At 39.0% G+C, this 27,717-nt stretch overlaps 1 protein-coding gene across 1 annotated transcript in view; it reads left to right on the top strand.

The window, feature by feature from the left end:
• LOC126092703 (dynein beta chain, ciliary-like) overlaps nt 1-27,717 on the top strand; it is an 863,310-nt gene that overhangs the window by 182,161 nt on the left and 653,432 nt on the right. Inside the window, 2 exon segments of the mRNA XM_049908426.1 lie at nt 14,970-15,165; nt 15,261-15,306. Coding sequence (XP_049764383.1) covers nt 14,970-15,165; nt 15,261-15,306 — 242 coding nt within the window.

The following is a 27,717-nucleotide window of genomic DNA, read 5'->3' as shown; positions in this document are numbered from 1 at the left end:
GCGCAGAAGATCAGACACTTACATCGTTATTAAAAATTTTACTTTCACATTTGTGTGATGTATCTTAAAAGTGTAATATACGCATAAAAGATCAACATTATATGTGGAAGCTTAGCTTTTCTTGCAGCTTATTAATCTTTGAGACCATGATTATGCGTGAAAGCTTTGTTTTTCTTGTAGCAACACTAATTGTAAGTTAGTAAAGGAGTTTTGCTATTTGGGGAGCAAAATAACTGATGATGGTCGAAGTAGAGAGGATAGAAAATGGAGACTGGCAATGGCAAGGAAAGCGTTTCTGAAGAAGAGAAATTTGTTAACATCGAGTATAGATTTAAGTGTCAGGAAGTCATTTCTGAAAGTATTTGTATGGAGTGTAGCCATGTATGGAAGTGAAACATGGACAATAAATAGTTTGGACAAGAAGAGAATAGAAGCTTTCGAAATGTGGTGCTACAGTAGAATTCTGAAGATTAGATGGGTAGATCACATAACTAATGAGGAAGTATTGAATAGGATTGGGGAGAAGAGAAGTTTGTGGCACAACTTGACCAGAAGAAGGGATCGGTTTGTAGGACACGTTCTGAGGCATCAAGGGATCACCAATTTAGTATTGCAGGGCAGTGTGGAGGGTAAAAATCGTAGAGGGAGACCAAGAGATGAATACACTAAGCAGATTCAGAAGGATGTAGGTTGCAGTAGGTACTGGGAGATGAAGGAGCTTGCACAGGATAGATTAGCATGGAGAGCTGCATCAAACCAGTCTCAGGACTGAAGACCACAACAACAACAGCATTAATTTAAACTATTAACTTTCCCTGTTTGTGTTTTTGCTCTACTTAAGAGTGATCTTGCTATTGGCTGACTACATCACGTGTCCTATGCTGTCATCAGCTGGCGAGATAACGTGACATGAGCTATGACTGGTGTACAAAAGTGCATCGCAATCTCAATTTCAATGCTTTGGAAAGTAACATGCTGTGTTTGGTGGATTCGAATTTATACCGTTCTCGCTTCCCGAGCACGGGGCCTGGGTTCAATTTCCGGCGGGGTCAGAGGTTTTCACCTGCCTCGAGATGACTGGGTGTTGTTGTGTCGTCCTCATCATTATCATTCATACCCATTATGGTTGGAGGAAAACAATGGCAAGCTACCTCCACTAGGACCTTGCCTAGTACGGCGGTGTGGGTCTTCCGCATCATCCCCTACGCCCTGTTAAGGAGTATGGGACCTCATCATCATCATCATCATCAACACGAAAATATGCAGCGTACATGTTGCTGCACATCAAAGATCTTTCCAAAACATGTTTTTTCCCCCTGAGTTTCATTTTCTAAAGTGCCAAGAAATTCTACATCAGCGTATAAAACCATAAACATTCAAAGGACTGATAAGTTTTACAGTTCTGAGGAAAAGTATACTGTCACTTAACATGGTAAAAGTGTATTTTCAACCGGGAAATCAGGGAAAAATCCAGGAATTTTTTTTCCTTCTCCATGTGTACATCCTGTTATGCTAAGCCTGCCTATATTTACATGTTTGGGCCCTGGTTTGTTGATTACTTCATTCTCAAATTTGCTGAGTTTCAATATCTACCTCATCAGTCTGTTGGATGGATGTACTCAAATTCACTGAGTTTCAAGGCACACCTCATCTATCTACTGGAGGGTTCCTTGAAACCTAGTAACCACTTTAAAGCAGTGTGGTGTGTCACTACCTTGAACTTCTTCCATACAGATAACACTGGAAATATGTCAAGCTAACCATTTCTATGTTGTAGAATAATTTCTCTTGACCATGTTCAACTGTCTTGATGCAAAGGTAAAGGGGTGTTCTTGACCATCAACCTCCTGGCTCTAAACACGCATAAGAGCATGATTTGATGCATCACATAATAATATGAACTCTTTCCAAAAACCTGGAAATACCAACAGTGCACTTGACGCCAATACTCTCTTCTATTCAAGAAATGCTTCCTGGCATTCTTCCAACCATACAGACTTAACCTCCTCCTTTAACAAGTGCTTAAGGGGTCTGGCAGTACCTGCAAACCCTTTCATGAACTTCCTAAAGTAATTTGTGTGACCAAGAAAAGATTGCTATTCCTTGGTTGTTTGTGGTACCGGAAACACTTGCACCAGCAGTATTAACCTCAGACTTGTCCTCAAAGTGTCCTTACTAATGACATGGCACAGGTATTTAATCTCCTCTAAAGCAAAACAACATTTTTCTGTGCTGACTGACAAATGGGCTGCTCGTAATCTCACAAACACTTTCCTCAGACGATGTTTATACTCTTGCATATTGCTTGAAAAGACAGTTATATCAACAAAATATACAAGACACTGATGCAGTTTCAACCCCATCAGCACTCTGTCCAGTAATTGTCCTTATATAATGAAAGTGTCCTCAAGCTGCTGGAAAATGCTGTTTTCAGTCTGTCTTCTGGAGCAACTTCTAAATGACGGTATCCACTCCTTTAGTTCATTGTCAAGAAGTACCAGCTTTGCCCTAGGTTTTTTATTGTTTTTTTTTATGTTTGGAATTAGGTAGGATCTGTCATACTTCTTTGAGCCATCCGTAGATGTTTTCGGCATTATCACATTTCCTGCCCGCCGGTGACTAGTATTCTCTTCTATAATTTGATCATCCAACTGGTGAGTTAAAAATTCCTCCAAAACTGGTTGCAGTGGTCTTATATCCAACAAAACACCAGTGCTTCATTCCCTCTCAGAATCTTCTGTTGTGTTACTGACGTACCTGGCAGTGACCCTTTGCGGAAAAAACAAGTCCAGAAATTCTAGCAATTGGTGCTCCATTTGTGTTTTCTCTCTTTCCCCTTTAAATGCTTCAATTTCTCACAAAATGCAGTCCTAGCAGGTCCGTCTCATCATAGCCAGCATCCATTGTATGCTGCAATCCTATTCTGGGATCTCTAATGTAGCCAATAATGTTACCTTTAACAGTTAACTTCTTCGGTAGCAAAATTACCCACATTGATAGGTACTACTTTGACTCCATCCTTCTCTTGCATACATATAACACTATGTTTCACCAAACAACATGCTGCATCCAGTATCTTGCTGCCCTCCAACGGTTCTATACACACAGCATATCCACAGATAATTCAGGCTCCACATTCACTTTTAGCAACTTGCCAGTGCCTCATGATATACAGTCATGTGAATCAAACCTTTATGTCATTGCCCACAGTTTAACTGGATTGTTTTGTACATTAGACATTCCTCAAGGCAGGTCAACATGGACAAAGTTTCATGAACCCTAGGATCATGTTACAACCCACATTTACGTGAGACACCATTTCCACATGTTGCTCAAATGAAGAGCTCATCACTACTGACCCCACGCAAATTGTAATGTTGTGGGTTCCAATGCCTCTTACCCACTAACTCTCTTGAAACCACTCACACATGCACCCCTGTGTCCAACAAAACTTTATTCTTCCTGCCATCTATCACACCCATTATGGCACATTCCATCCCTGCATTCATTCGTAGTGAATTTATTTTTATTAGGTACTCCTGTTGGTGGCCCTGGGGTTTCCTGTTAAGTTTAACAAAACCTATCTACCATCTGGATCACCTCTATTACCACCCTGTATCCCTGTCGGTGACCTACACCTTCTCTGCTACCATTTCCATTAAATTGTTAGCCACCTCTGTTAATCCCATCGCTCCTACATGGCTCTCAGCACTGCCTCTGCATATATCCTGTTTGTCCATAACTAAAATACTTTACATTCAATGCATATATATGTCTTTGATCCTTCACCCCTCTTGATCTAACAATTTCCTTGTATTTCATCACTACCATAACCTGTGCATGGAGATCTGCAGGCACCCCTGTGGGACTCATGCTAGAAATCTCTGGTGCCAAGTCTCTCAGAAAATTGTATGCCTGTTATTCAGCCTCCTGCAGCACCACATTGTTCACCTCACAATTCTGTGACAATTCATAGGTGTAAACACTTGACTTCCTAATTCTATCCATGAAGTCCTCCATTGCCTAATTATACCTTCCAGAAATAATACTTAACTGCTCACAAAAAAAAAAAAAAAAAAAAAACCCTGCACTATTCTGCTTACTGTACCATTGCATCAATCTCTGCCTCAGTTGACCAAAAGTCTCTGCATTGCATAATGCTTCTGTGCATCTTATGATCAACTTTGCCTCCACATTCAAATGCAGCCTTGCCATTTGCAATAATTGCTTATCCAACCAACACTCTAAGTTGGCTGATGACTTGATATCATCTACAAATCCTTACTCATCGTTGTACACTGTACCAGAGAAGGGAGAAATAAGGTTGGTAGTAGCTGGTTCCGCACCAAGGGCTAGGACCAAAACAATTCTATTTTGTGATCTTTCTCTACCAATACAGTATTTACAATCAGTGAGTTGTGTCACAGATCAATCTATTGCGCCTGGCTTTCATGTGTCTTTTCTTTGGCTAGAGGGCTTCCACAGGCAGCTTCTAAGAGGTCACGGGTGAGCTTGCTCTCTTGTGGACAGTCCACCAGGGAAGCAGGTGGTGCCCAGCTGGAAAACTCGTGGGGCATACGGAGCACCTGATGGTCTGGTGTTGGTGGCTGTCCTTTTGACGATGGGCATGCAGCCACGTTCTGCCATAGCTTGGGCATAGCTTGTGGTATCATGGGAAGAGGTGCCTTCATTGCAGCCTAAGGACTGGTGCTGAGTTAGAGTATTACCCTACGTGTCACCATGGGACCACAAGCTGCATTTAGCAGTGCTGTTATAACTGCAGTTACAACAAGTTACACCAGCAGAGTGCCATGCTTTTGATGCCTTAATCGGGTAATAAATTGGGTAATGCTCGTTAACTGGGTGGACCTCTGAAAATTATCATCTTGCTATGTAAATCATTTGATTTTTTGACAAGGTTCAACCTCCCATGGCAAAACTTCTTTCTAATCACATGCTTACAGTTTATTGTGTTGTCTTTCAGTGAGACAAGTGGATAAAGACAAACACTTTTACTTTCAGTAAATTTTGACATCGTGAAACGCATACAGTTTTGATGTGACTTTTAACACTCCACTTGTATTCTTGCAGCCATGCTTATGGGATTGGCCCACCCTGGGCTAAGTATTAATGGGATTGTATATTTAAGACCCGTAGTGCAGAGTCGAAACAAGGCCCCCGGAGTAGACAACATTCCATTGGAACTACTGACGGCCTTGGGAGAGCCATTCCTGACAAAACTATACCATCTGGTGAGCAAGATGTATGAAACAGGCGAAATACCCTCAGACTTCAAGAAGAATATAATAATTCCAATCCCAAAGAAAGTAGGTGTTGACAGATGTGAAAATTACCGAACAATCAGTTTAATAAGCCACAGCTGCAAAATACTAACACGAATTCTTTACAGACGAATGGAAAAACTAGTAGAAGCCGACCTCGAGGAAGATCAGTTTGGATTCCGTAGAAATACTGGAACACGTGAGGCAATACTGACCTTACGACTTATCTTAGAAGAAACATTAAGGAAAGGCAAACCTACGTTTCTAGCATTTGTAGACTTAGAGAAAGCTTTTGACAATGTTGACTGGAATACTCTCTTTCAAATTCTAAAGGTGGCAGGGGTAAAATACAGGGAGCGAAAGGCTATTTACAATTTGTACAGAAACCAGATGGCAGTTATAAGAGTCGAGGGACATGAAAGGGAAGCAGTGGTTGGGAAGGGAGTAAGACAGGGTTGTAGCCTCTCCCCGATGTTATTCAATCTGTATATTGAGCAAGCAGTAAAGGAAACAGAAGAAAAATTTGGAGTAGGTATTAAAATCCATGGAGAAGAAATAAAAACTTTGAGGTTCGCCGATGACATTGTAATTCTGTCAGAGACAGCAAAGGACTTGGAAGAGCAGTTGAACGGAATGGATGGTGTCTTGAAGGGAGGATATAAGATGAACATCAACAAAAACAAAACAAGGATAATGGAATGTAGTCGAATTAAGTCGGATGATGCTGACGGAATTAGATTAGGAAATGAGACACTTAAAGTAGTAAAGGAGTTTTGCTATTTGGGGAGGAAAATAACTGATGATGGTCGAAGTAGAGAGGATATAAAATGTAGACTGGCAATGGCAAGGAAAGCGTTTCTGAAGAAGAGAAATTTGTTAACATCGAGTATAGATTTAAGTGTCAGGAAGTCATTTCTGAAAGTATTTGTATGGAGTGTAGCCATGTATGGAAGTGAAACATGGACGGTAAATAGTTTGGACAAGAAGAGAATAGAAGTTTTCGAAATGTGGTGCTACAGAAGAATGCTGAAGATTAGATGGATAGATCACATAATTAATGAGGAAGTATTGAATAGGATTGGGGAGAAGAGAAGTTTGTGGCACAACTTGACCAGAAGAAGGGATCGGTTTGTAGGACATGTTCTGAGGCATCAGGGGATCACCAATTTAGTATTGGAGGGCAGCGTGGAGGGTAAAAATCGTAGGGGGAGACCAAGAGATGAATACACTAAGCAGATTCAGAAGGATGTAGGTTGCAGTAGGTACTGGGAGATGAAGGAGCTTGCACAGGATAGAGTAGCATGGAGAGCTGCATCAAACCAGCCTCAGGACTGAAGACCACAACAACAACAGTGCAGATCTTGCAAACGAAAAATTGTCTAATTCTTGTAAATGAAGCAAATTATATTAACTTATTGTATATCTGTAATATCACCTGGTACCACAATTTTTTTTACTTCTCTTTCGTTATGTTTTAAAACAGAGTTGCATTGAAGGAAGGGGTGCAACCAGTCCCTAAATCTAATCTCCAGAGTGTGAGATTCAGCTATTTGTTGCCACACTGTGTTGCGCATCTTAATTTTATTGTGTTTGTAATAATAATCATGTGTATGCTTAGAACGAGTTAATTTGTGGAGTGCCATGGATTCTACCAGCCAGTGCAAACCGCTTTCTGTACCAGAAGGCTGCTTAGAATATTTTGTAAAAGTTTCACCTTCAATCTTTTTTCTTTCTTTTTTTTCTTTCTTTTTCTTCTTAAAATGTTTCTTAACTTCATTTGGATGTCACTAAATGTTAAGCTTCATTTGGATGTTGCTGTGGTATTATGCACTTTATTTCACACATTGCTCAAAGCTTCTAAGAGTTATTTATTTATTTCAAGCCTATATTATTAAGATTATGTAATTTTAATGTCAAATGCTCGCTGACATAAAGAATATTTAGTAAGTTACATCATACCTATATCTTTGTCTAGCAATACTCTCAGTTTAGAAATTGGTAACTATACCCTTTGGTTGTGGAGTCCATCATTTTAAGTTTGCTGATTTATGTGGAATCTTGTAATCTTAATAAATTGTAATTCAGATGTGTAGTAATGAATTATGTTCAATCCTCATTTTCCCAGGCCTTCCTGGTCCTTCCTAATAAAGGTCTATTGAGGTGTCTCAACCACATTATCCACTCTCGAATGAGCTACCTGATTTACAAATGATCGCAAAGCCTCCTAACTGGTGACACCTCATGCCTCTGCTTTTGCCTCTATCTCACATTACTCATTTTCGCTTCTCAGAATAAGAAAGGTTGGTTGGTAGGTTGATTGATTGATTTGGAGGAGGAGTTTCAAAGGAACCATCCTTGCATTTGCCTGAAGCGATTTAGGAAATCATATAAAATGTAAATCAGGATGGCTGGACACGGTTTGAACTGTCGTCCTCCCAAATGCGAGTCCAGTGTCTAGCCACTGTGCCACCTCCTAAGTGAACAAGAAAGAAAAATAACAAAACTATTATGGATAGAAGAAGTAATGCAGAGTACTCTGTCAGCCTACTTCTTCTATGCAATTATGAGCCACCTGGACACTCTACACTGTCCAGTTGTGTGCCCAAAATGATTATATGTAAAGCAATTCACAGTTACTGATTCAGCTCAAGGATCAGAGTGCCCAAATAAATTACACTGAGTACAATGCACAGGTATTAAACATTCATATCTATAATTCCCCTTACAATGAGATAAGTAATGTCACAACACAAGATTAAAAATAGTCTCAGGCACCTTGACAATCTTGTTGTGACTGTGGCTCGGGTAATGTGCTGCATTTGTGTCACCCTGTTGCTGTTGACTGCGGTGACATTGGCCCCTGGAACACCACTCTGTAGTGTTAGAGGTGTGGTGATAGAGGCAAGGGGAAGTGTGATCAACAAACAACTTTTATTGATTTCAATAAGTGCATTAGTGAGGCAGGCAGCTTCTACTCATTGACCTTGGTGGGGCTGACGAAGAGGTGGCAGCTTCCACCTGGTGTTGCCGAGAGGGCATCTCACACTGCTGAGGTTGGCAGCCACTGCAGGTCATACCTGTGGATGCTGGTGGTGCAACGAGTTGTGATGTCATCCCACTTGGTAGGTGGCCCTTTGGCACCACACACAGTTGTGTGTGGATTCTTGTGTCTGCGAGGTACAACAGCTATGCTAGGACAGAAGTTGGCCAGTGGCTGGCAGTGTGGTGCCAAGCCCCACTAGAAACTCAATGTCAAGGGCGGCAGGCACAGGCAGGAGATCAGTAAAGCTGTGACACCAAATCATGTGTAGGACTTAGGTGCAGGCCAGTCTCGAGTCTGGAGTTGCTGGATTACAGTTGTCTTGCTGTCTGGTGATGCCCTGGCACTGTGGCAGTACTGCTGACTTCTGGCAGTGACAGGTGATCTCTGCCATAAAATCCAAATAGATGCCTCCAGTGCCCATTTGTTTTACTATCACCCAGGGCCTGGTCACATTGCCATAACAAGAGACTCACCACTGTGTGGTGACACATATCCACTTGCTACATGTTTATGACTTTGCAGTGCTGTTTCCATAGTCATCTTCTTATTGTCCTGCTGTCCTTCCTTGCCCATCATCATTTTTGATATAGAATCAGGAATACATTCGATGAAATTTTATTCAAATTAACATTGAAATTATAGTATATCATCCAATGTTAATAGACCTGTCAACTGCTCTTTTCTGTCTACAACTTTTCCATTTTCTGACAATGGAAAATCCAGGATGGAAGCAGTATGGTTTCAGTTGCCTGAGACTGCAGTCGTGTGTGTGAGTTGCATTTTGTGCACGTGTATGTGTGTGTGTGTGTGTGTGTTTGTAATGTTGACGAAGCCCTAAAACGGCCAAAAGCTATAATTGTGAGAGTCTTTTTGTTGTGCCTATCTGCAACTCAGCATCTTCGCTATGTGGTGAGTAGCAACTTTCTCTCATAATATTTTCCATTTTCTGCTCTATTTGTGGCCTCACATCTTCTCTCATCAGCTAAAATTGACACTGAAGAGACTGGAAGAATCAGCTTCAAAAATAGGTTTTAGTTTTTGATTTGAAAAACTGCACTTGTTAATTTTAATCATGATGATCTCTTTTTTTTTCATTCACTTTAGCTAATGCTGATGTATACTGTTGTAAGTTGTGAAGTATCAGCAAGATTGTTGGGCCTCTTAATTGAATATACTGACTTGGCTGCCACACGTAAAGGGTTTAACCCTTTGACTGCTGTTGACGAGTTACTCATCTTGCTGCCTGCCGCTCCCTGGGTGCTAATGACAATAGTTGCGGCCACCAGTTTTTCCCTGTGTGCTGTTGACGAGTTAAGCCCTACTCATTTGCTGGCCACTGAGTGTTTATGACGAGTACACACAGGGGTTAAAAGTAAGGTTTCATAAATCGTTTGGCAGTACAAAGCATAGTACAGCACTCGATAAACAATCCTTGTGGCTAAGTGAGGATTCAGCATGGGGGGGGGGGGGGCATACAGACTGTACAACTTCCATACTTACAGGTGCCTATGGCTGGTCTCAGGGCATCAGATTGACCATACGATCTTCCACTCAATCAAGGCTCCTTGTGATGAGACAACGATACAAGCTCCAGTTGGTGCCAATGTTATTAGTCTTCCCTGAAACAATTAACAACTGTGAAACATTGGAGTGGCTTTACAGAAATTGCACACGAATGACAATAGTGTTCAGCATATGACAAAAGCAGTGTTTAATGGGTCAGGGTGTATGTCATATTAATATACTGAGTTAGGCTTGGAGCAGAGCACTACCGTAGTCTTGTTGCTGATGAAGCACAGGACAGTGTTAGACTTGACAGAATGGAATAAATTGCACTAAAGTTTACGTTTTTAGAACATTTTTAGTGTTTTAAATGAGCACCACAATTTTAGTGTAGCAGATTATATACTCATGAATAGAAATGACAGGACAGTCTTGGATGTTCCACCATTTTTCCTGATCATTTGTTCAGAATCAGTCTCTCCAGTGATTTTAGTGTCTCTAATGACGAATTTTTATGTATTTTGGGAGTTGCAAGATCAGTTAGATGTGATTAAGTGTTTAAATTCTGTATGTGGTCTAATTTCTGAAGTGCTCTGCAGACCATCTAGCACCTGTAGCCAACAAATAGCAGTCCAGAGTATCCAGGAAACCCTTCTCTAGCTGCAATGATAATGTGGGGATATTTCATTATGATAGGTACCAGAACACATGGAAATACATGGGAATGAAGTGGACAATTCTGGCACAAGGCCTGCACTGTGGCCTAATGCGGTACCGCACAGCATGCTGTTATTTCATTGTTGGAAAGATCTGTAATGAGTATACGGGACAAAGTCTGGCTGTAAGTAATGGATTACAAACTGCAATCAATCATAACTAAGACTATCTCGAACCTCCTTCTTGCCAAAGTCTACTTGACACCTGACACATAACTTTGTCTCAAGTTGTGAAGACCCACCTGTCTGTAGTGCTTATGGTCACAGATACAGTTCGTACCTCTCTGTTGGGTGTATTTTAGAAAGGGAGAGGAGTATGAAGTTAATGAGCAGACAATTGATAAATGTGGTGCTTTTTTTTATGACACGTTATGTGTAATCTCCTACCTTAACTGTTTTATATGAGATCTTGGTTTGCAGATAGGTTGGCTAGATCATCCAGTTACGTAAATGATCACCCAACCACAATATCTGTTTTGTGTCTTTTCTGATCCTGTATTCATGTTTTGATATAACATGTTAATACAAGGACTACATGAACTCTGATTTTGTTCACCTGATGGCGATAATGTGTTTTATTATCATGAGGAAGAGTGTGAGGGGGAAAATGTGATTTCACCAAGATTTTGGCTTATCTGCATTCATCTTATAAAGTTTTAGTAAGATTGCTGATAACTATGATGTTGAATGCCCTAAATAAACAACTAACAATAATAATTTTGGTATCAGATTGAGGTAATCTTGACAGTCATCCTTGGAAAAGAGATTATAGTATCAATCAAGGAGGAATTTTCATTTTTATCATACACACATCAAAATCAGTTTTGCATCACCTCGGTTCTGAGAGTTGCAGAACCTGTACAGAAAATTGGAATAGAGATCAACATAAACATAATTTCCTTCCTTTTTCTGCTCACGAAAATCACACATTGCATGTTGTACCACCATACAGCGAGACGTTCAGAGGTGGTGGTTCATATTGCTGTACACACTGGTACCTCTAATACCCAGTAGCATGTCCTCTTGCATTAATGCATGTCTGTATTCATCGTAACATACTATCCACAAGTTCATCAAGGCACTGTTGGTCCAGATTGTCCCACTCCTCAATGGCAGTTTGGTGTAGATCCCTCAGAGAGTTTGGTTGGCCGCATCGTCCATAAATAGCCCTTTTCAATCTACCCCAGGCATGTTCGACAGGGTCTGGAGAACATGCTGGTCACTGTAGTCGAGTGATGTCATTATCCTGAACGAAGTCATTCACAAGATGTGCATGATGGGGGCACGAATTGTCATCCATGAAGATGAATGCCTCATTTATATGTTGCTGATATGGTTGCACTATTGGTCAGAGGATGGCATTCACTTATCATACGGCCATTATGGCACCTTCCATGACCACAAATGGCGTACGTCGGCCCCACATAGTGCCACCCCAAAACAGCAAGGAATCTCCACCTTGCTCTGCACTCATGAACAGTGTGTCTAAGGCGTTCAGCCTGACCGAGTTGCCTCCAAACATGTCTCCAACAATTGTCTGGTCGAAGGCACATGCAGAAGTCATCAGTGAAGAGAACTTGAAGCTAATCCTGAGTGGTCCATTTGGCATGTTGTTGGACCCATCTGTACCGTGCTGCATGGTGTCATGAATGAAAAAATGGACCTCGCCGCGGACGTCAGGAGCGAAGTTGCGCATCATGCAGTCTCTTGCGCACAGTTTCAATCATAACACAGTGTCCTGTGGCTGCACAGAAAGCATTACTCAACATGGTGACACTGCTGTCAGGGTTCCTCTGAGCAAAAATCCATAGGTAGCCACGATCCACTGCAGTAGTAGCCCTTGGGCGACTTGAGCGAGGCACGTCAGTGATAGTTCCTGTCACTGTATCTCCCCCATGTCCAAACAACATTGCTTTGGTTCACTCAGAGATGCCTGGACACTTCCCTTGTTGAGAGCCCTTCCTGAACTATGGTATCGACTGTCTAGGCATGGTTGAACTGCAGACAACATGAACTGTGTACCTCCTTCCTGGTGGAATGACAGGAACTCATTGGCTGTCGGACCCCCTCTGTCTTATAGGCACTGCTCATACATGGTTGTTTACATCTTTGGGTGGGTTTAGTGACATGTCTGAAGAGTCAAATGGACTGTGTCTGTGATACAATATCCACAGTCAATGTCTATCTTCAGGAGTTCTGGGAACCAGGGTGATGCAAAACTTTTTTTGGTGTGTGTATTTGTCACTACAATCAATAGAATAATATCCATTATTTGTGGATCACTTTGCAATATTTTGCACTTCCCCAACCCTGTACTTCATGCCAAAAGGTGGCAACTCTCCATCAGACTTGTAGAAGTTAACGGGCTTTTAATTCTCTGTTGAAGAGTTTGATCTACATGCACTTACTCCAACCTATATTCCAGTAAGAGGTACAAGTCTAACAATCCTTGTTTTTGATAGCACACACTGTTCTTACAACTGAGTTCAAGACTCCTCATGGCACTGAACAACTTTAATTTTCTTAGCCACAGGGCTTAGGTTTCAGAGCGAATATGTTTGCTTTAGTTCCATAAAGATTTTTCACATAGGCAGCCATTATGCTGCCATGGTACAGCTGGTAACAAATCCTCATTGTGTGGGCTTGGTACATACTATTCTCTGATCCCATGTTATTAGATTTATGGTTGATACGACAGTAAATTGTTTGGCTGTAGATTACTTCGTAGGCTGTAGATTATTACCTACTTTGGATGATTACAGAAAATGTGTGATAAGGTTACATTATGCTTACCTAACTTCTTTGTAGTGAAATTAAGTTAGACTGTTACGGTATTTTAAGGTACATTGATTTGACAGGCAGGGTCTTTTAAAAATTAGTATTACTTCACAGTTTGTGATGAGTTGTGCTCAGAAATAATTCTCATAATTTATTCAATATAATGAAATAGGATAGATAAAAAACTACTCACCAAGCAGCGGTAGAACACACACCTAATAGAATGTTATAATTATGCAAGCTTTCAGCGCCAGTGACTCCTTCTTCCAGCAGAAGGGTTGAAGAGGAAGGAAGAGAGGAGAGGGGAAAGGGCTGGAGAGGTCTAGGAGAAGGGGTAGATTTCAGAAAAGTCAGCCAGAACTGCAGGTCAGTGGAGACTTCCTGAATTTTGAAAACATAAGAGCTTAAAGGTGGAAGATAGGGTAATATGCATGGCAGAGATTACTGCTAAAATATCTACATCTACATCTACATCTACATCCATACTCCACAAGCCACCTGACGGTGTGTGGCGGAGGGTACCTTCTATTCCAGTCTCGTATTGTTCTTGGAAAGAAGGATTGTCGGTATGCTTCTGTGTGGGCTCTAATCTCTCTGATTTTATCCTCATGGTCTCTTCACGAGATATGCATAGGAGGGAGCAATATACTGCTTGACTCTTCGGTGAAGGTATGTTCTCGAAACTTTAACAAAAGCCCGTACCGAGCTACTGAATGTCTCTCCTGCAGAGTCTTCCACTGGAGTTTATCTATCATCTCCGTAACGCTTTCGCAATTACTAAATGATCCTGTAACGAAGCATGCTGCTCTCCATTGGATCTTCTCTATCTCTTCTATCAACCTTATCTGGTACGGATCCCACACTGCTGAGCAGTATTCAAGCAGTGAATATCATGCATGAGTTAATAAAAGTGAAAAGCTAAGTGCATTGTATGTGACAGAGATGTGAGGGGGACAGCAAAAAATAGATAGGTAAGAACATGAAGGATGTAGAAAACTAAAACGGAGTGAAGGAAGGAGTAGTTAACTGTGAAGAAATGCTGAGATGGAAGAAATTAATGGACATTAAGGCAGGTGGGTGTTGAAAACCAAGGACATGTAGTTGTGCTAGTTCCCTCCTGCGGAGCTCTGAAAACTGGTATCCAGGAAAGAATCCAGATGGCGCGTTCGTGAAACAGGCACCGAGGTCATGACTGTCATGCGTGGTCTGCAACAGGATATTGTGTGTTGCCAGTACATATACCAAATTATCAGTTAGAAAATCTCCTCGCCAAGCTGGGCAGCAGGGTTACACACACACCAAAGTGTTTAACTTTTACAAGCTTTCGGAGCCTGTCACCCCTTCTCTTGGCAGAAGAGTTGAAGAGGAAGAAAGAGGGCTGAAGGAAAAGGACTGGAGAGGTTTAGGCAAAGGGGTACTGTTCAGAAAAGTCACTGAGAACTGTGGGTCTGGTAAGCATCCATTGACCTGGGGTCAGAATAATGCAGCTTAACAAAAAGTTTCATTTTTCAAAGAAATTTACCATACATTTCCATCAATCCCTGTAATGACGTGTATCAGTACTTCTTTATAATGAAGAAATTTGATAAAATTGCAAATATTTATTTACCTTAAAGTATTTTAATTGAGTTTGTTTCTTCATTCAAGTGGTATCAGTGTATATAGAAAAAATGCATGACATGATAAAGTGCCTAAATGATCGTCTGAAAATGGCACAAGCAAATATTGAACACATAATTTCAATGATAGAACCTTGGACAAAAATACCATTATATGAACGTAAAGATGGGAGAAAGGAAGCACTACTGTACCTAGAAGATCGACATAACAGGCTTGAGAAAAGGTGAATTGCTAATTACAATGTAAAAAATTTACTAGTTGTTAAATAACTCATCATTTTGAAAATTATCATCAATATCACCTTCAAATTTATTACAGGTACAATGAAATAAAGCGTGCAGGAATTACAATTCATGAAATAATGGCAACAAATTACAATTTATTCTTTAACATAGTACCAGAAGAAGAAAAGTTGGAGGAAGAGGAACAAGAAGAGGAGGAGGAAGAAGAAGGCATAGAAGGAGAAGAAGTACCTCCTACAGAAGAAGCAGCAGGCACAGAAGCACCAGAAGGTCCTGATGCTCACGAAGAAGAAGATGCTGGTGAAGAACCAAAAAGAAAGAAATCAAAAAAGGTAGTAGAGGAACCCATTGAGAAAGATGTGGGAATAGAGCTACTTGGTGTCAAGGCAGGAAAAACTAAGAAACAGGAACCAGAATGGAAACTGGAAGAATTTGCTTTTGATGATGAAGAAAAACCACCTGAAGAGGAAGAACCAGTAGTTGAAGTTAAACCAGTTAAAGAGAAGCCATCGAAAGGAGACCTCAAAAAAAAGAAAAAGAAATCTGTAGAACTTCCAGCCCCACCAGGCAAGAAGCCAGGTGCAAGAGGACGCCCACCGCCAGAGCCAGACCCAGAACCAGAGCCAGAAGAAATAGAGGAGGAAGAAGAACTAGAACTCACAGAATCAGTAAGTTTACTTTGTCTGATTTTAATAATTCCACATAATATAAGTAGAGCTTAGATTTATAAGCACTATAAACTATGAAGTATGTCTGCTTGTGTCTGTATATGTGTGGATGGATATGTGTGTGTGTGCGAGTGTATACCCGTCCTTTTTTCCCCATAAGGTAAGTCTTTCCGCTCCCGGGACTGGAATGACTCCTTACCCTCTCCCTTAAAACCCACATCCTTTCGTCTTTCCCTTTCCTTCCCTCTTTCCTGATGAGGCAACAGTTTGTTGCGAAAGCTTGAATTTTGTGTGTATGTTTGTGTTCGTTTGTGTGTCTGTCGACCTGCCAGCACTTTCATTTGGTAAGTCACATCATCTTTGTTTTTAGGTATATTTTTCCATCATGGAATGTTTCCTTCTATTATAACCATAAACTATGAATATATACATGCATCTATGCATTAAAATAAAGTGAATATGCTCCAAAACTTTAAAATATTGTAGAATGTAAAATTTCAATTTTCTCACAATTATTAATTTTGATGAAGTAATCAGACTTAAAATTTATTCTTAAACTCAGTCATTAACAAAAATATCTCTCTCTCTCTCTCTCTCTCTTTTGTTAATTAAATATTCATCACAGTTTTCTGGAACAGATGCTGGCGAAGAACCAAAAAAACCAAAAAGAAAGAAATCAAAAAGGGTAGTAGAGGAACACATTGAGAAAGATATAGGAATAGAGCTACTTGTTTCTGACATAAAATGTTTTTATAGGCTAGAGAAAGATCTTTCTACTTCATGTGAAATCACTGGACAGTACCAAAAAGAAGCTATGAGCTATGTTAATTGCAGAGTAGACACTAAGTTGCAGATTCTCCTTGTAGCACCTTATTCATATAATGAATTAAACCTGGATATCTTGCTTCGGTTTTCTAAATTTTGTTATGAAAACACTTTCCTATTTCTCCTGATATGCCTCTGGCAACAGCTGTTTCATATACCTGTAGGACAGATGTCAGCGGCATCCCTTTTTCTTTCAAACATATGTTAGTAGCTGGGTATTTACTAAAATAAGTCTTCATAAACACTGATTTACTCCAGAGACTCTTCTTATTACAAGCACTAACTGCTGCAAGGATACTTGCTGCTTCATTTTGTCAATCACATCAAGCACCTTTTTCACATCTTCTAAATAATCACTGAAGAGCTGCTTCAATGCAAGTTCTCCATCTCATGAGGATTGGCTCAAGGGGAGGGGTGTTGAGTATCTTATCTTGCATAATATCAGTAAGTAAGTTCACACTTGACGGCACATTCACAAACTCTTTTTTCACAGAGGAAATTAAGGCATTTCACTTCTCGAAAATTCTCTCAATTTTCCTCTGCCAAATGGTGAAGAGCAAGTGCTGAACAAGTTGTATTAATTGCCTTAGGATAAAGTACTGCAAAGCTCTAGCAGCCCTAATCATAAATGCTGCTGCATCTGTAACTAGCACCAAGAGCTTTTCCTCATTTTCTTTTTCAGGCCACAAAAGTAATGCATCGCGAAAAACCCTAGCAATCCTTGTATGGTTTGTTTCCTCCAGTACCCCAGAGATAATGAGATGGGGTGTTCCTGGTTCAGATTCCATCATTTTTCCCATGACAGTATTGGCAATAAATCTCCCACATGAGTCGGTTGTCTCATCTACAGGTAACCACAAGTTTGAGTCGCCAACGTCATTTCTTATTTCTTGTACTACCAGAAGAAAATTGTTTTATTAAAAATTAGTAAAGATCAGAGATCTGATTCAGGGGTCTCACTTTGGGGGGAGGGGGAGGGGGGAGATAAGTTTTAAACAAATTATAAAAAATATGTTTATTCGCCATATTCCAGGATAATTTTATGTTTCCATTTTAATATATTTTTGTGTAACACATTTAAAAATTTTAAATAATTGACAGGTATTTATAAATCTTGAAATATTGGAGAGAGGGGTAGAGGGTTAATTGACACACAGACTAACTTCATTAAATAAATTTTTAAAGTTGAACAAAGTGGAAAAAGACACATTGCTACTTACTGTAAAGAAGATACATTAAGTTGCAGACACAATTGAGGCCTACAAAATTATGAGTAAGGTTGCACACAGTGCACATAAAGAGGATAACACAAATAAGGTTTTAAGGAGTATTAACCGCAAACTAATACAAAATGATGCTATTGTCACAAAAGCCGATAAGGGAAACTCCATAGTTATATCCACAAAGCAAGAATACATAGACAAGACTGAAGCTTATTTCAATGACAACGGGATAGTTATGCTTAACAAAGACCCTACTATTACTCTCCAAAAAGAAATTAGAACTGGGATCCAAAATACTAAAAATTTGATAGGAGAGTTCCGAAAGAAGGGGCTGATAAACATGAATCCCAAGCTCCCTAAATTGAGAAGCCAGTTTAAAGCTCATATTCCAGGATAATTTTATGTTTCCATTTTAATATATTTTTGTGTAACACATTTAAAAATTTTAAATAATTGACAGGTATTTATAAATCTTGAAATATTGGAGAGAGGGGTAGAGGGTTAATTGACACACAGACTAACTTCATTAAATAAATTTTTAAAGTTGAACAAAGTGGAAAAAGACACATTGCTACTTACTGTAAAGAAGATACATTAAGTTGCAGACACAATTGAGGCCTACAAAATTATGAGTAAGGTTGCACACAGTGCACATAAAGAGGATAACACAAATAAGGTTTTAAGGAGTATTAACCGCAAACTAATACAAAATGATGCTATTGTCACAAAAGCCGATAAGGGAAACTCCATAGTTATATCCACAAAGCAAGAATACATAGACAAGACTGAAGCTTATTTCAATGACAACGGGATAGTTATGCTTAACAAAGACCCTACTATTACTCTCCAAAAAGAAATTAGAACTGGGATCCAAAATACTAAAAATTTGATAGGAGAGTTCCGAAAGAAGGGGCTGATAAACATGAATCCCAAGCTCCCTAAATTGAGAAGCCAGTTTAAAGCTCATAAGTTAAATCACCCAATTCGCCCTATTGTTGTCAGTACAAGAAGTTCCTATCATAAGCTGGCGAAATACTTGCATACTAAGATTAAAGAAAATTTCGTTTTTAGTAAAAATTCCATTCATTTAGCTACCAGTTTATGCGAGGTATCTTGTTCTAAAGATTCTAAACTAGTATCGTTTGACGTAACAAGTTTATACACTAATGTACTGGTCGACCACACACTGCAAATACTAGAGTGCAACTTATGTCACCATAAAAAACTTTTGGATAAAGAGATCAGTGAGTTGATGATGCTGCTACGGATCATTTTAAAACACAACTACTTTAACTTTACATTTAATGGGAGATTTTACTTACAACCAGCAGGTTTGGCTATGGGAAGCTCCCTAGCTAGGATTTTTTTTTTTTTTTTTTGCCGGTGACAGAGAGATTTTTAGGAGAATAAAATTTTACAAAAGATATGTTGACGACATTCTATTAATCATTGATGGTTCTCAAAATTATGTAGACCATATTTTTTCGATTTTTAATGAACTTCACCATAATATCAGTTTTACAATTGAGTGAGAATCTAATACTAGGTCCTTAAATTTTTTGGACCTCACTTTAACTGTGGTTGACAACCGCATTGAATTTAATATTTTTTGTAAAAACACGTTTTCTGACAATATTATTCCTGCAGACTCGGCCCATCCATATGCCCATAAGATGGCCTTTTTTCATTCTAATATTCATTGAGTTACAGCTACCGTATTTACTCGAATCTAAGCCGCACTTTTTTTCCGGTTTTCGTAATCCAAAAAACCGCCTGCGGCTTAGAATCAAGTGCAAAGCAAGCAGAAGTTATGAAAAATGTCGGTACATGCCGCCACAACTAATGCCGAATATATGTAGCGCTACGCAGGCATGCTTTGTAGGCACATGGATAAATACTGACGCCAAAATCTCAGTGTCAGTAAATAAATTAAGAAAAAAGTGGAAGACGAGCTTTTTTTTCTCCGCCGCGAGTTTCGACCACTGCATTTTCATACATTATCCAACGAAGTAAATACAAATTCCGTATTGTTCATCTTCGAATGTAGCACAATTTCAGTGTACTACGAAAATCTGACTGGCAAGACTGTTTGGGATGTTTGTCAATATGGCCAACTCTACGTTCTGAATTTTTTCCTATCTGTGAGAAGAGATGGTTGCTAATAGGAACCTGATGAAATTTGAATCATATACAGTATTCTCTTCACCATAAGAATTATACGAATATAAACATTTTGCCATGTATTCTTTTGTGTTTGCTGCTATCTCATTTAAATCCTGTCTGCCTAATAAACTACGAAACTAGAGTGAGACAACAGCAAACGCGGAAGAATATACGTATCGTGTCATGTTTATATTCGTATTATTCTTATGCCTAAGAGTGATACAGTCAGAAATGAAGCACTTGCTTTTGTGCGCGCTACCGCCGCGTAAAATTAAAAAAAAAAAAGAGGAATCGTCTCATTAGCGAAACAATGGCAAGAGACCGCAATTTGTTGTTACTTATACTGCTGCTTTCTTTGATAATGATCAACAAATGATCTAAAATGACTAATTTCTGTGCAGAATTTGATGTAATAAAGAAGCGACCACAAAGATTTTCAAACTGAGAAAAATTTTCGCCTAACTTTCGTTCAGAACATGTTCTATCGTACGCAGTCTATTATTTGATTCTTGTTGATCATTATCAAAGAAAGCAGCAGTATAAGTAACAACAAATTGCGGTCTCTTGCCATTGTTTCGCTAATGAGACGATTCCTCTTTTTTTTTTTTTAATTTTACGCGGCGGTAGCGCGCACAAAAGCAAGCCGTGCCGCGAGCCGCGACAGGCCGTAAACACGCACTATCAGAATGCGACAAACAATGCATGACACAGTGCAGTAATGCATTTTCAGCTTAAGAGTGACGCAAACACCTATAACAAAGAAAACGGCAATTGTCAGATCAAAGCAAAATAAGCAATCGATTCAAACCAGACGAAGCACGTGAAAAAGGAAGGGCACCCGTATAAATACGGACGGAGCGCCTGACACATAGCAATGGCTACGTGGTAAAGCTTAACTGCTAAGCTTAGACTCGAACCAAACTACTGTAGCTGTATCGTCATTCATTTGACCTAAATTGTGTCTCATATTACAATGGACAAACTTTGTTTCGATTTGGAGGTGCGGCCTAAAACTTTTCTCTCCCCTTGAATTTCGAGTCTCAAATTTCAGGTGCGGCTTAGATTCGGGAAATTTTTTTTTCCTTTATTTCGAGGCTCATTTTTCAGGTGCAGCTTAGATTCGAGTAAATACGGTATCCCTCTTGCACCAGATGCGGTAGAGACTGAACTGGTCACACTTGAGAAGATTTCTATAAATAATGGCTATAGGCCTCAGTTGGTAAGACAGATGTATAACAAGAAAATAAATAAAAATAATATTACGTCTTCCACCCTAGGGGATGCGTTAGGTGACAAACAGGTGGCAACGATATCTATCCCTTAACATAGACAATATAAGTTACAAATAGGGGCGTTTACTCAAAGCCCATAATTTCAGAGATGCCTATTCTACTAATAATAGTTTACATAGGAATTTAATTCACTTCTTGCAGAGTAAGAGCGATAAACTTTCCCAATCAGGAGTATATAAAATTACATGCGGAGATTGTCCAAAATTTTACATCGGGCAAACAGGGTGAGCATGGGTCTCAGGTACAACGAGCATATTCCTACTAGAAGCAGTGACAGTACTAAGGGCTCTCGGCTCATGCGCTGAGCCCTCCAGTTAATATCGAGTTACTTCATGCGGAGGTTAAGGGCTTAAAACTGGATGTTTTCGAAGAAATGCAGATCTTTAAGCATCTGCAACATGTTAAAGACAATATCCACAATGACCAACTCCTACTAATAAATAGAAAATTTTTTGAAGGTTTTGTGCCTTTACTTTGTTCTTCATACTTGTAAATCTGATGATCTGGGGATTATCACATGGGGATTATCACATGCACTCTGATTGGCGATTGCGATTGGTCAAGCTGTTCATCTTTCTTTTTATCCTCATTTTCCTTTTACGATGAAGGTGATTTTAGCCGGTTGAACACCTCACGTTTTATCCCTATATCTTTATTACCACGATGTCTTTAGATTACGTCCCCTCAGCCCTCCCCCCAGGCTAACTACTGGCTTTAGGTATAGTTTTTAAGAGTTCCTCCTGTTGTCATAGGTAGCTTCATATATAAGTTTCTGTACTAGCATAAGCAACCGTGTGTGGTTATTTTTAGGTTTCATCTCCTATTTAGCTCGTCTCTTGTTTTATCCATTTCATTTTTTGATATACATTGATCCATGGTTGGAAATATATGGGCTATTTAGCCCCAACCCGTGTATATACTTTCTCGTATTCATATGTGCATGTGCATTCAAATAACTTCCCTTGTCTTGTGCATGTGCATAGACAGCGGGTCAGGCTTGTAAGTGAGCAACCGTTTGTAGCTGCAGTTTAAGGCGGGTCATGGCCCATCGAACATAGGCCGGTGTGAGGTGGAGCATACACCATTAAGTAGTGGTTTTGACTTTGTACATATGTACTATTTGTGTTTTTCTTCTCTTTTTCGTTTATAAATGTATAGCTATGGTGTTCTTTTAATCATTGACAAAGGTCTTCTTAGGCACTTGCGGGTTTTATTGTTGTTCTGAAGAAGGTGTAGTTATCTACGCTGAAACCTGGGTTAGCACTTAACACTAGGTGCTTTTTTCGCAATCGAGGTGGGTTTTTAGTTTTTTAATAGCTTTGCATACATCTTTCAAAAAATTATCATTACCATCATTTCCACATCTGCTTGCAGATAATGCTGCTGGTAATATACTATATTAAGATCCACTCATTGTTGATAGCATTTTTTTTAGTTTTTGGAAATAATGTTGTTGCAGAAGGCAGCTATGTTCATAACATAATATGAACCATATCGAGTAAAGATTTTCTGCATGATTATTGAATACCGATTAGTTTATGTCAGGCTTTTGAGTGGCATATTTTTTCTACTGTGTTAGGAACCACATTGTTGATAGCTACGTCTCATCATTTTTCATCACCATTTCATGGATTTAGAAAGATCATAGATAACAGTCCTTCTACACTAACATGGCAATAAGAGATAGATTTGCACAAGTATTTCTCTTCTTAAAGTATCATGGTGAAGTATTTGTATTTCAAGAAACATTGCTGGAAAAGTAAAATAAATGCATATGTATGCACAAATTAGTTAAATATACACTAACCCATCATATATGTGTTTATACGCATTGTCATTTTAATATGCAAAAATCATAGCTCTTATTATGTCATTGTTGGCTAAACAAGAAGTAACCACATTTCATACAAAATATGTTTATATTTTATGTTTATGCTTGTCATGCAAAGTTGTGTAATTGTTTACTCATTTCAATCAGAAATTCTTCAGAAGTGTGTAGCTGTTATGAAAAATCAGTGTAAAACTGTCTTTGAAAACACTTATTCTGTTTGTCAGGTGTCTTTTTCACTTAAATTGTTACAGTGTTTTATAACTGTGTGTTTAATTTCTTTACCTTAAGAGTTGAGAGTCATAAGAGATTAGTGCATATCATTTTTCCATCTAGTATTGCATTTGCAAATATCTCAATTACTTTAAGTTTTAAGGAGCTTGATTCAAATCATTATCTAGCCACCTTCATTGAAGTTTGCTGTGATTTTGCTAAGTTGGTTAAGGCCATAGGAGGATGGAACACTGCTTAAGTGTTCATAAGTATTCTCTGGTAGCTTCTGTGATTTCCTGAGGGAGTTAAATTACAGATTTTGACTGTCTATTCCATTGAGGTAAAACAATTTTATCAATTCCGGACAGTTGGTTGATGTCAAGCACTGCTATGGTGCTGAAGAATGGCCAATTTGCTTGTTAGGGAGGGCAGTTCATTGGGAATTTTGCTGGTTGGTGATCAGAAAGTGTGTGTATAATTGGAAAATGATCATTGTCACAAATAAATGGTGGGTATTCCAGTGGAACTGTGATGTGGCTATTGGACTTCAGGTTGGAAGGGTTAAACTGGGAAACATACTATGTTTGTACTGATATGTGAAACTTCACCAGGTGTAAACAGGCAGTTGTCAACTCAGTAACTTCAGTTACTTGCCTTCTGCTGCATTTGTCTCTGGAACTCCACCACAGTTTATGGGCATTTAAATTCACTGGTAATACATAGGATGGTTATTGCTGCTCCACTAGTCCTGCTACATCCCCTGCTTTTTAATTTTCTTGCCTTGTGGATAGTAAACATTACATACAGTTACATTCACATTCATTGTGACATGAACTGCAACTGGTGCTAGTGCAATATATAAATGGATATATTAATTGAGGACATATGAGCACACCAGTATCCAGAGTCGCTGTGGATGCTCTCAACAATAGTAGGAGGGCTACTTGTCACACGAATAGTGCCAAGATGAGCTGTGCCCCCATGATGACACAATCAAAGATGGTGGAATCCAATATAGCAGTAGCTGGAAACTGAAATATATGAGAGGGCAATGGTGAGAAATTCAAATAAGCAAAATCACAGAACCAACCCAGTGCACTAGTGGGAAAATAAAAAAGACAATTTTCTTAAAAAAGTGTTCAAGTTGATGGAACTAGCTCACTTGTGGTAGTGGCCATTATGGTGCCATGTACAAAAGTATCTGAATGATTTGCAAAAGTATATAAAGGCTATAACCTACAGTTTCCCACATCTAATCTTCATCATCAGCAACACACTCACACACAGTGCATGTCATGAACTTAAAGGTTAAGCAGCACTTGTGAACGACCACAGAAGATTTTTGCATTGCTGTTGGGGTAGGGCACAATTAAATATTGTTACATCAAAAAATACCTATCTAAAACAGATTGTGGACTGTCAGATTGAGTACCCAATGTTATTTTCATGGTTAAATTGTTCTACAACTGTACAAAACACATGAAGCAGACAATGCATAATATTTGAAATTTTGTTTTAGGTCTAATGAGAATGAATGTACCAACCCTATAATTGTACAAAACACATGTTGTCTGAAACACTGTGCCAAGCAGGCAGGCATACAGACAGGCATTCTGATATACTGTTCCATAACTGTCAGCTATTGGAAGAGTGCAGTTAACATGTGACACCTAGATCTTGTCAGTGGAATCTTAAGTGCCACAATCCCATTTCCATGCCTAAATTGCTAGAAAACACATGTGGCTAAAAATAACATGCTAATCAGGCAGTTGCCTATTTCAGACCTAAAAGAGGCTATGTAGAAAAGTGAACTTTCGAGGAAAGCTGCAACATTTACATATCATAACAATGGTGCCAATGATATCTAAAAGTTTACAGATTAAATTTCCTTTCTTATCCATAATCAACTACTGAATAATACCAAGGTCTAACCTTAATGATCAAAATATGAGATGTAAAAATAGTACAAGCTCAGAGAAAATGATAGGTTAGGATCCAAACAGAGAAGAAAGTTTGTCCCATGTAAAAATAAGTAATGGGTGTTGGCATTTCATAGTAGGCTTACTTGTGGTACAAATATCAGACTAGAGTGTATGACATTGCCGGCCGGAGTGGCCGTGCGGTTCTAGGCACTACAGTTTGGAGCCGAGCGATTTCTACGGTCACAGGTTCGAATCCTGCCTCGGGCATGGATGTGTGTGATGTCCTTAGGTTAGTTAGGTTTAATTAGTTCTAAGTTCTAGGTGACTGATGACCTCAGAAGTTAAGTCGCATAGTGCTCAGAGCCATTTTATTTTTGTATGACATTTTTACAAATTTTTCAGAAACACATCACCTTTCCATTCACCATTTTAGGGACAAAGAAGTTAATGCATTATGTTCTAAATCAGAAAAATATAATTGATGTTATTGACAAGCTAATATTGCTTTTTAGTATATTTGATCTAGGCCTACTTGCAAGTGAGCACAAAAAAGAAGTTTCAAGGACAGCGCAACATTTATCAATTGGAACTGTGGTGCCAAGGCTCTCTAAAAAGTTCACAGACTGTATTTCCTTTCTATAATCTACTGGTAAATAATAACAAAATCTAATTGTAATACTCCAGATATGAGACATAACACACAACATAGCCAAAGAGAAAAGCAGCACTAGCACAGATCGCACACGCTTGAATATTAAGTTCGTGAAGGTAAGTAATTAATTCCGTAAGAACTGTCAATTAAGTTAATAATACACCATAACAAAGTTAATTAGAGTCTGTTTTACATTATCTATTGAAGGTTTCACTCATTTCAAAGTATTTCTCTAAAAAAGTAAAAACATAACATAATGACCGGTTTCCATGTACTTTAGACATAGGTTTATATACAAATTTAAGACATTCCTTTAAGTATTAAGTGAAGAATTTAGGTTGTTTTCATTACACAAATATTTAGTAGTGCCTTATTTACTCGGGGAATTAAAGGTTTTAGGTTCTATCCTTTATTTCCTGTCATAAGGTGTAAAGTATGTATCACGCACACAATCTTAGGCCTAATTTTTCGGGTATACAAGTTTTGATTTTTAACGTTAGTTTAACTGCATTATGTTACTATATCAATAGTATACATGTATATTAGTGTTCCACATAACTTCAGTGACATTTGTGATCTGTAGTTAATAGAATATTACTGTTATTGCCTAGATAAATTTTGTAAAAAAATATTGTAAACAACCATGAGTAAGAAGTGTTTGAGCTACCATAGGAAAGTCAGTTCTGGGGTTCTGTGTAGATGGTTACATTGGGGTGAATGTAGAGGTATGAGTCTCTTCTGTGGTTTTGCAGATTATGTTCAAGGGATAGGAAAATAGCGGAACAGGAAGGAAAGATTAGAGCCCTTCAGGCTGAACTGGCTAGTGCTAGGGAAGAACTGATGTGGTTAAGGGGGGAGGAGGGTGAAGACAGGTGGGAAGCAGTAGCAAGGAACAGGGGCCACAGAAAGAGAGCAGTATCAGACAATTTCATCATTGGCACAAATAATAAATTTGCCGTGCTACCTCAGTCAGCTGAGGAAGAGGCTCAAGTAGATGTAAGTGTAGTCAGCACTCAACAGACTTTCACTAGGAAACCAACTGTTGTAAAAAAAAAAAAAAAAAAAGTAGAAAGTAAGAGCAAAGTTCTATTGTTAGGTAGTAGCCACGGAAGTGGTGTGGGCAAGATCTTGCAGGAAAAATTAGGTGAAAATTACCAGGTCACAGGTATTTTCAAGCCCAGTGCATGTATTAGCCAAGTGATTGAGGATGTAGGATCATTGTGCAAGGCTTTTACAAAGCAGGATCATGTTGTGGTAGTGGGTGGAGTGGGATACAGTATTGACAGTGATCAGGGCTACAATATTGAGTAAAAATATCACCTGCAACAAAAATCATACAAATGTTGGCTTGGTTCCTGCTTTCAAGTTGTATGACCAGCCTCCATTAGGGGGGGCACTGAAACTCATGGGAGTACTTTTTTAGGCTAAGTTCAGTGTCCAATCATCCTACATTGATTGAAATTAAGCTTAATGAGAAGTTCAGATAGGCAGGTACTAGAGGTGTGAAAATATCACAAGATTCTCATCTACATTGATTGAAATTTAGCTTAATGAGAAGTTCAGTTAGGCAGGTACTAGAGATGTGAAAATATCACAAGATTCTCATAACAGTACAGTGAAAAATAATGTTAGTTTGTCACAAGATTCACATAAAGGCACAATGAAAAATAATGTTAATATATTTCATCATAATACCAGGGGATTAAAAAACAAAGTAGATGAGCTTCTTGTTTGTTTAGGAGATTTA

Source organism: Schistocerca cancellata, chromosome 7, assembly GCF_023864275.1.
Source record: "Schistocerca cancellata isolate TAMUIC-IGC-003103 chromosome 7, iqSchCanc2.1, whole genome shotgun sequence".
Lineage (NCBI taxonomy): Eukaryota > Metazoa > Arthropoda > Insecta > Orthoptera > Acrididae > Schistocerca > Schistocerca cancellata.
The sequence above is the reverse complement of the archived record's forward strand: the minus strand, read 5'-3'. Positions and strand labels throughout refer to the sequence as shown.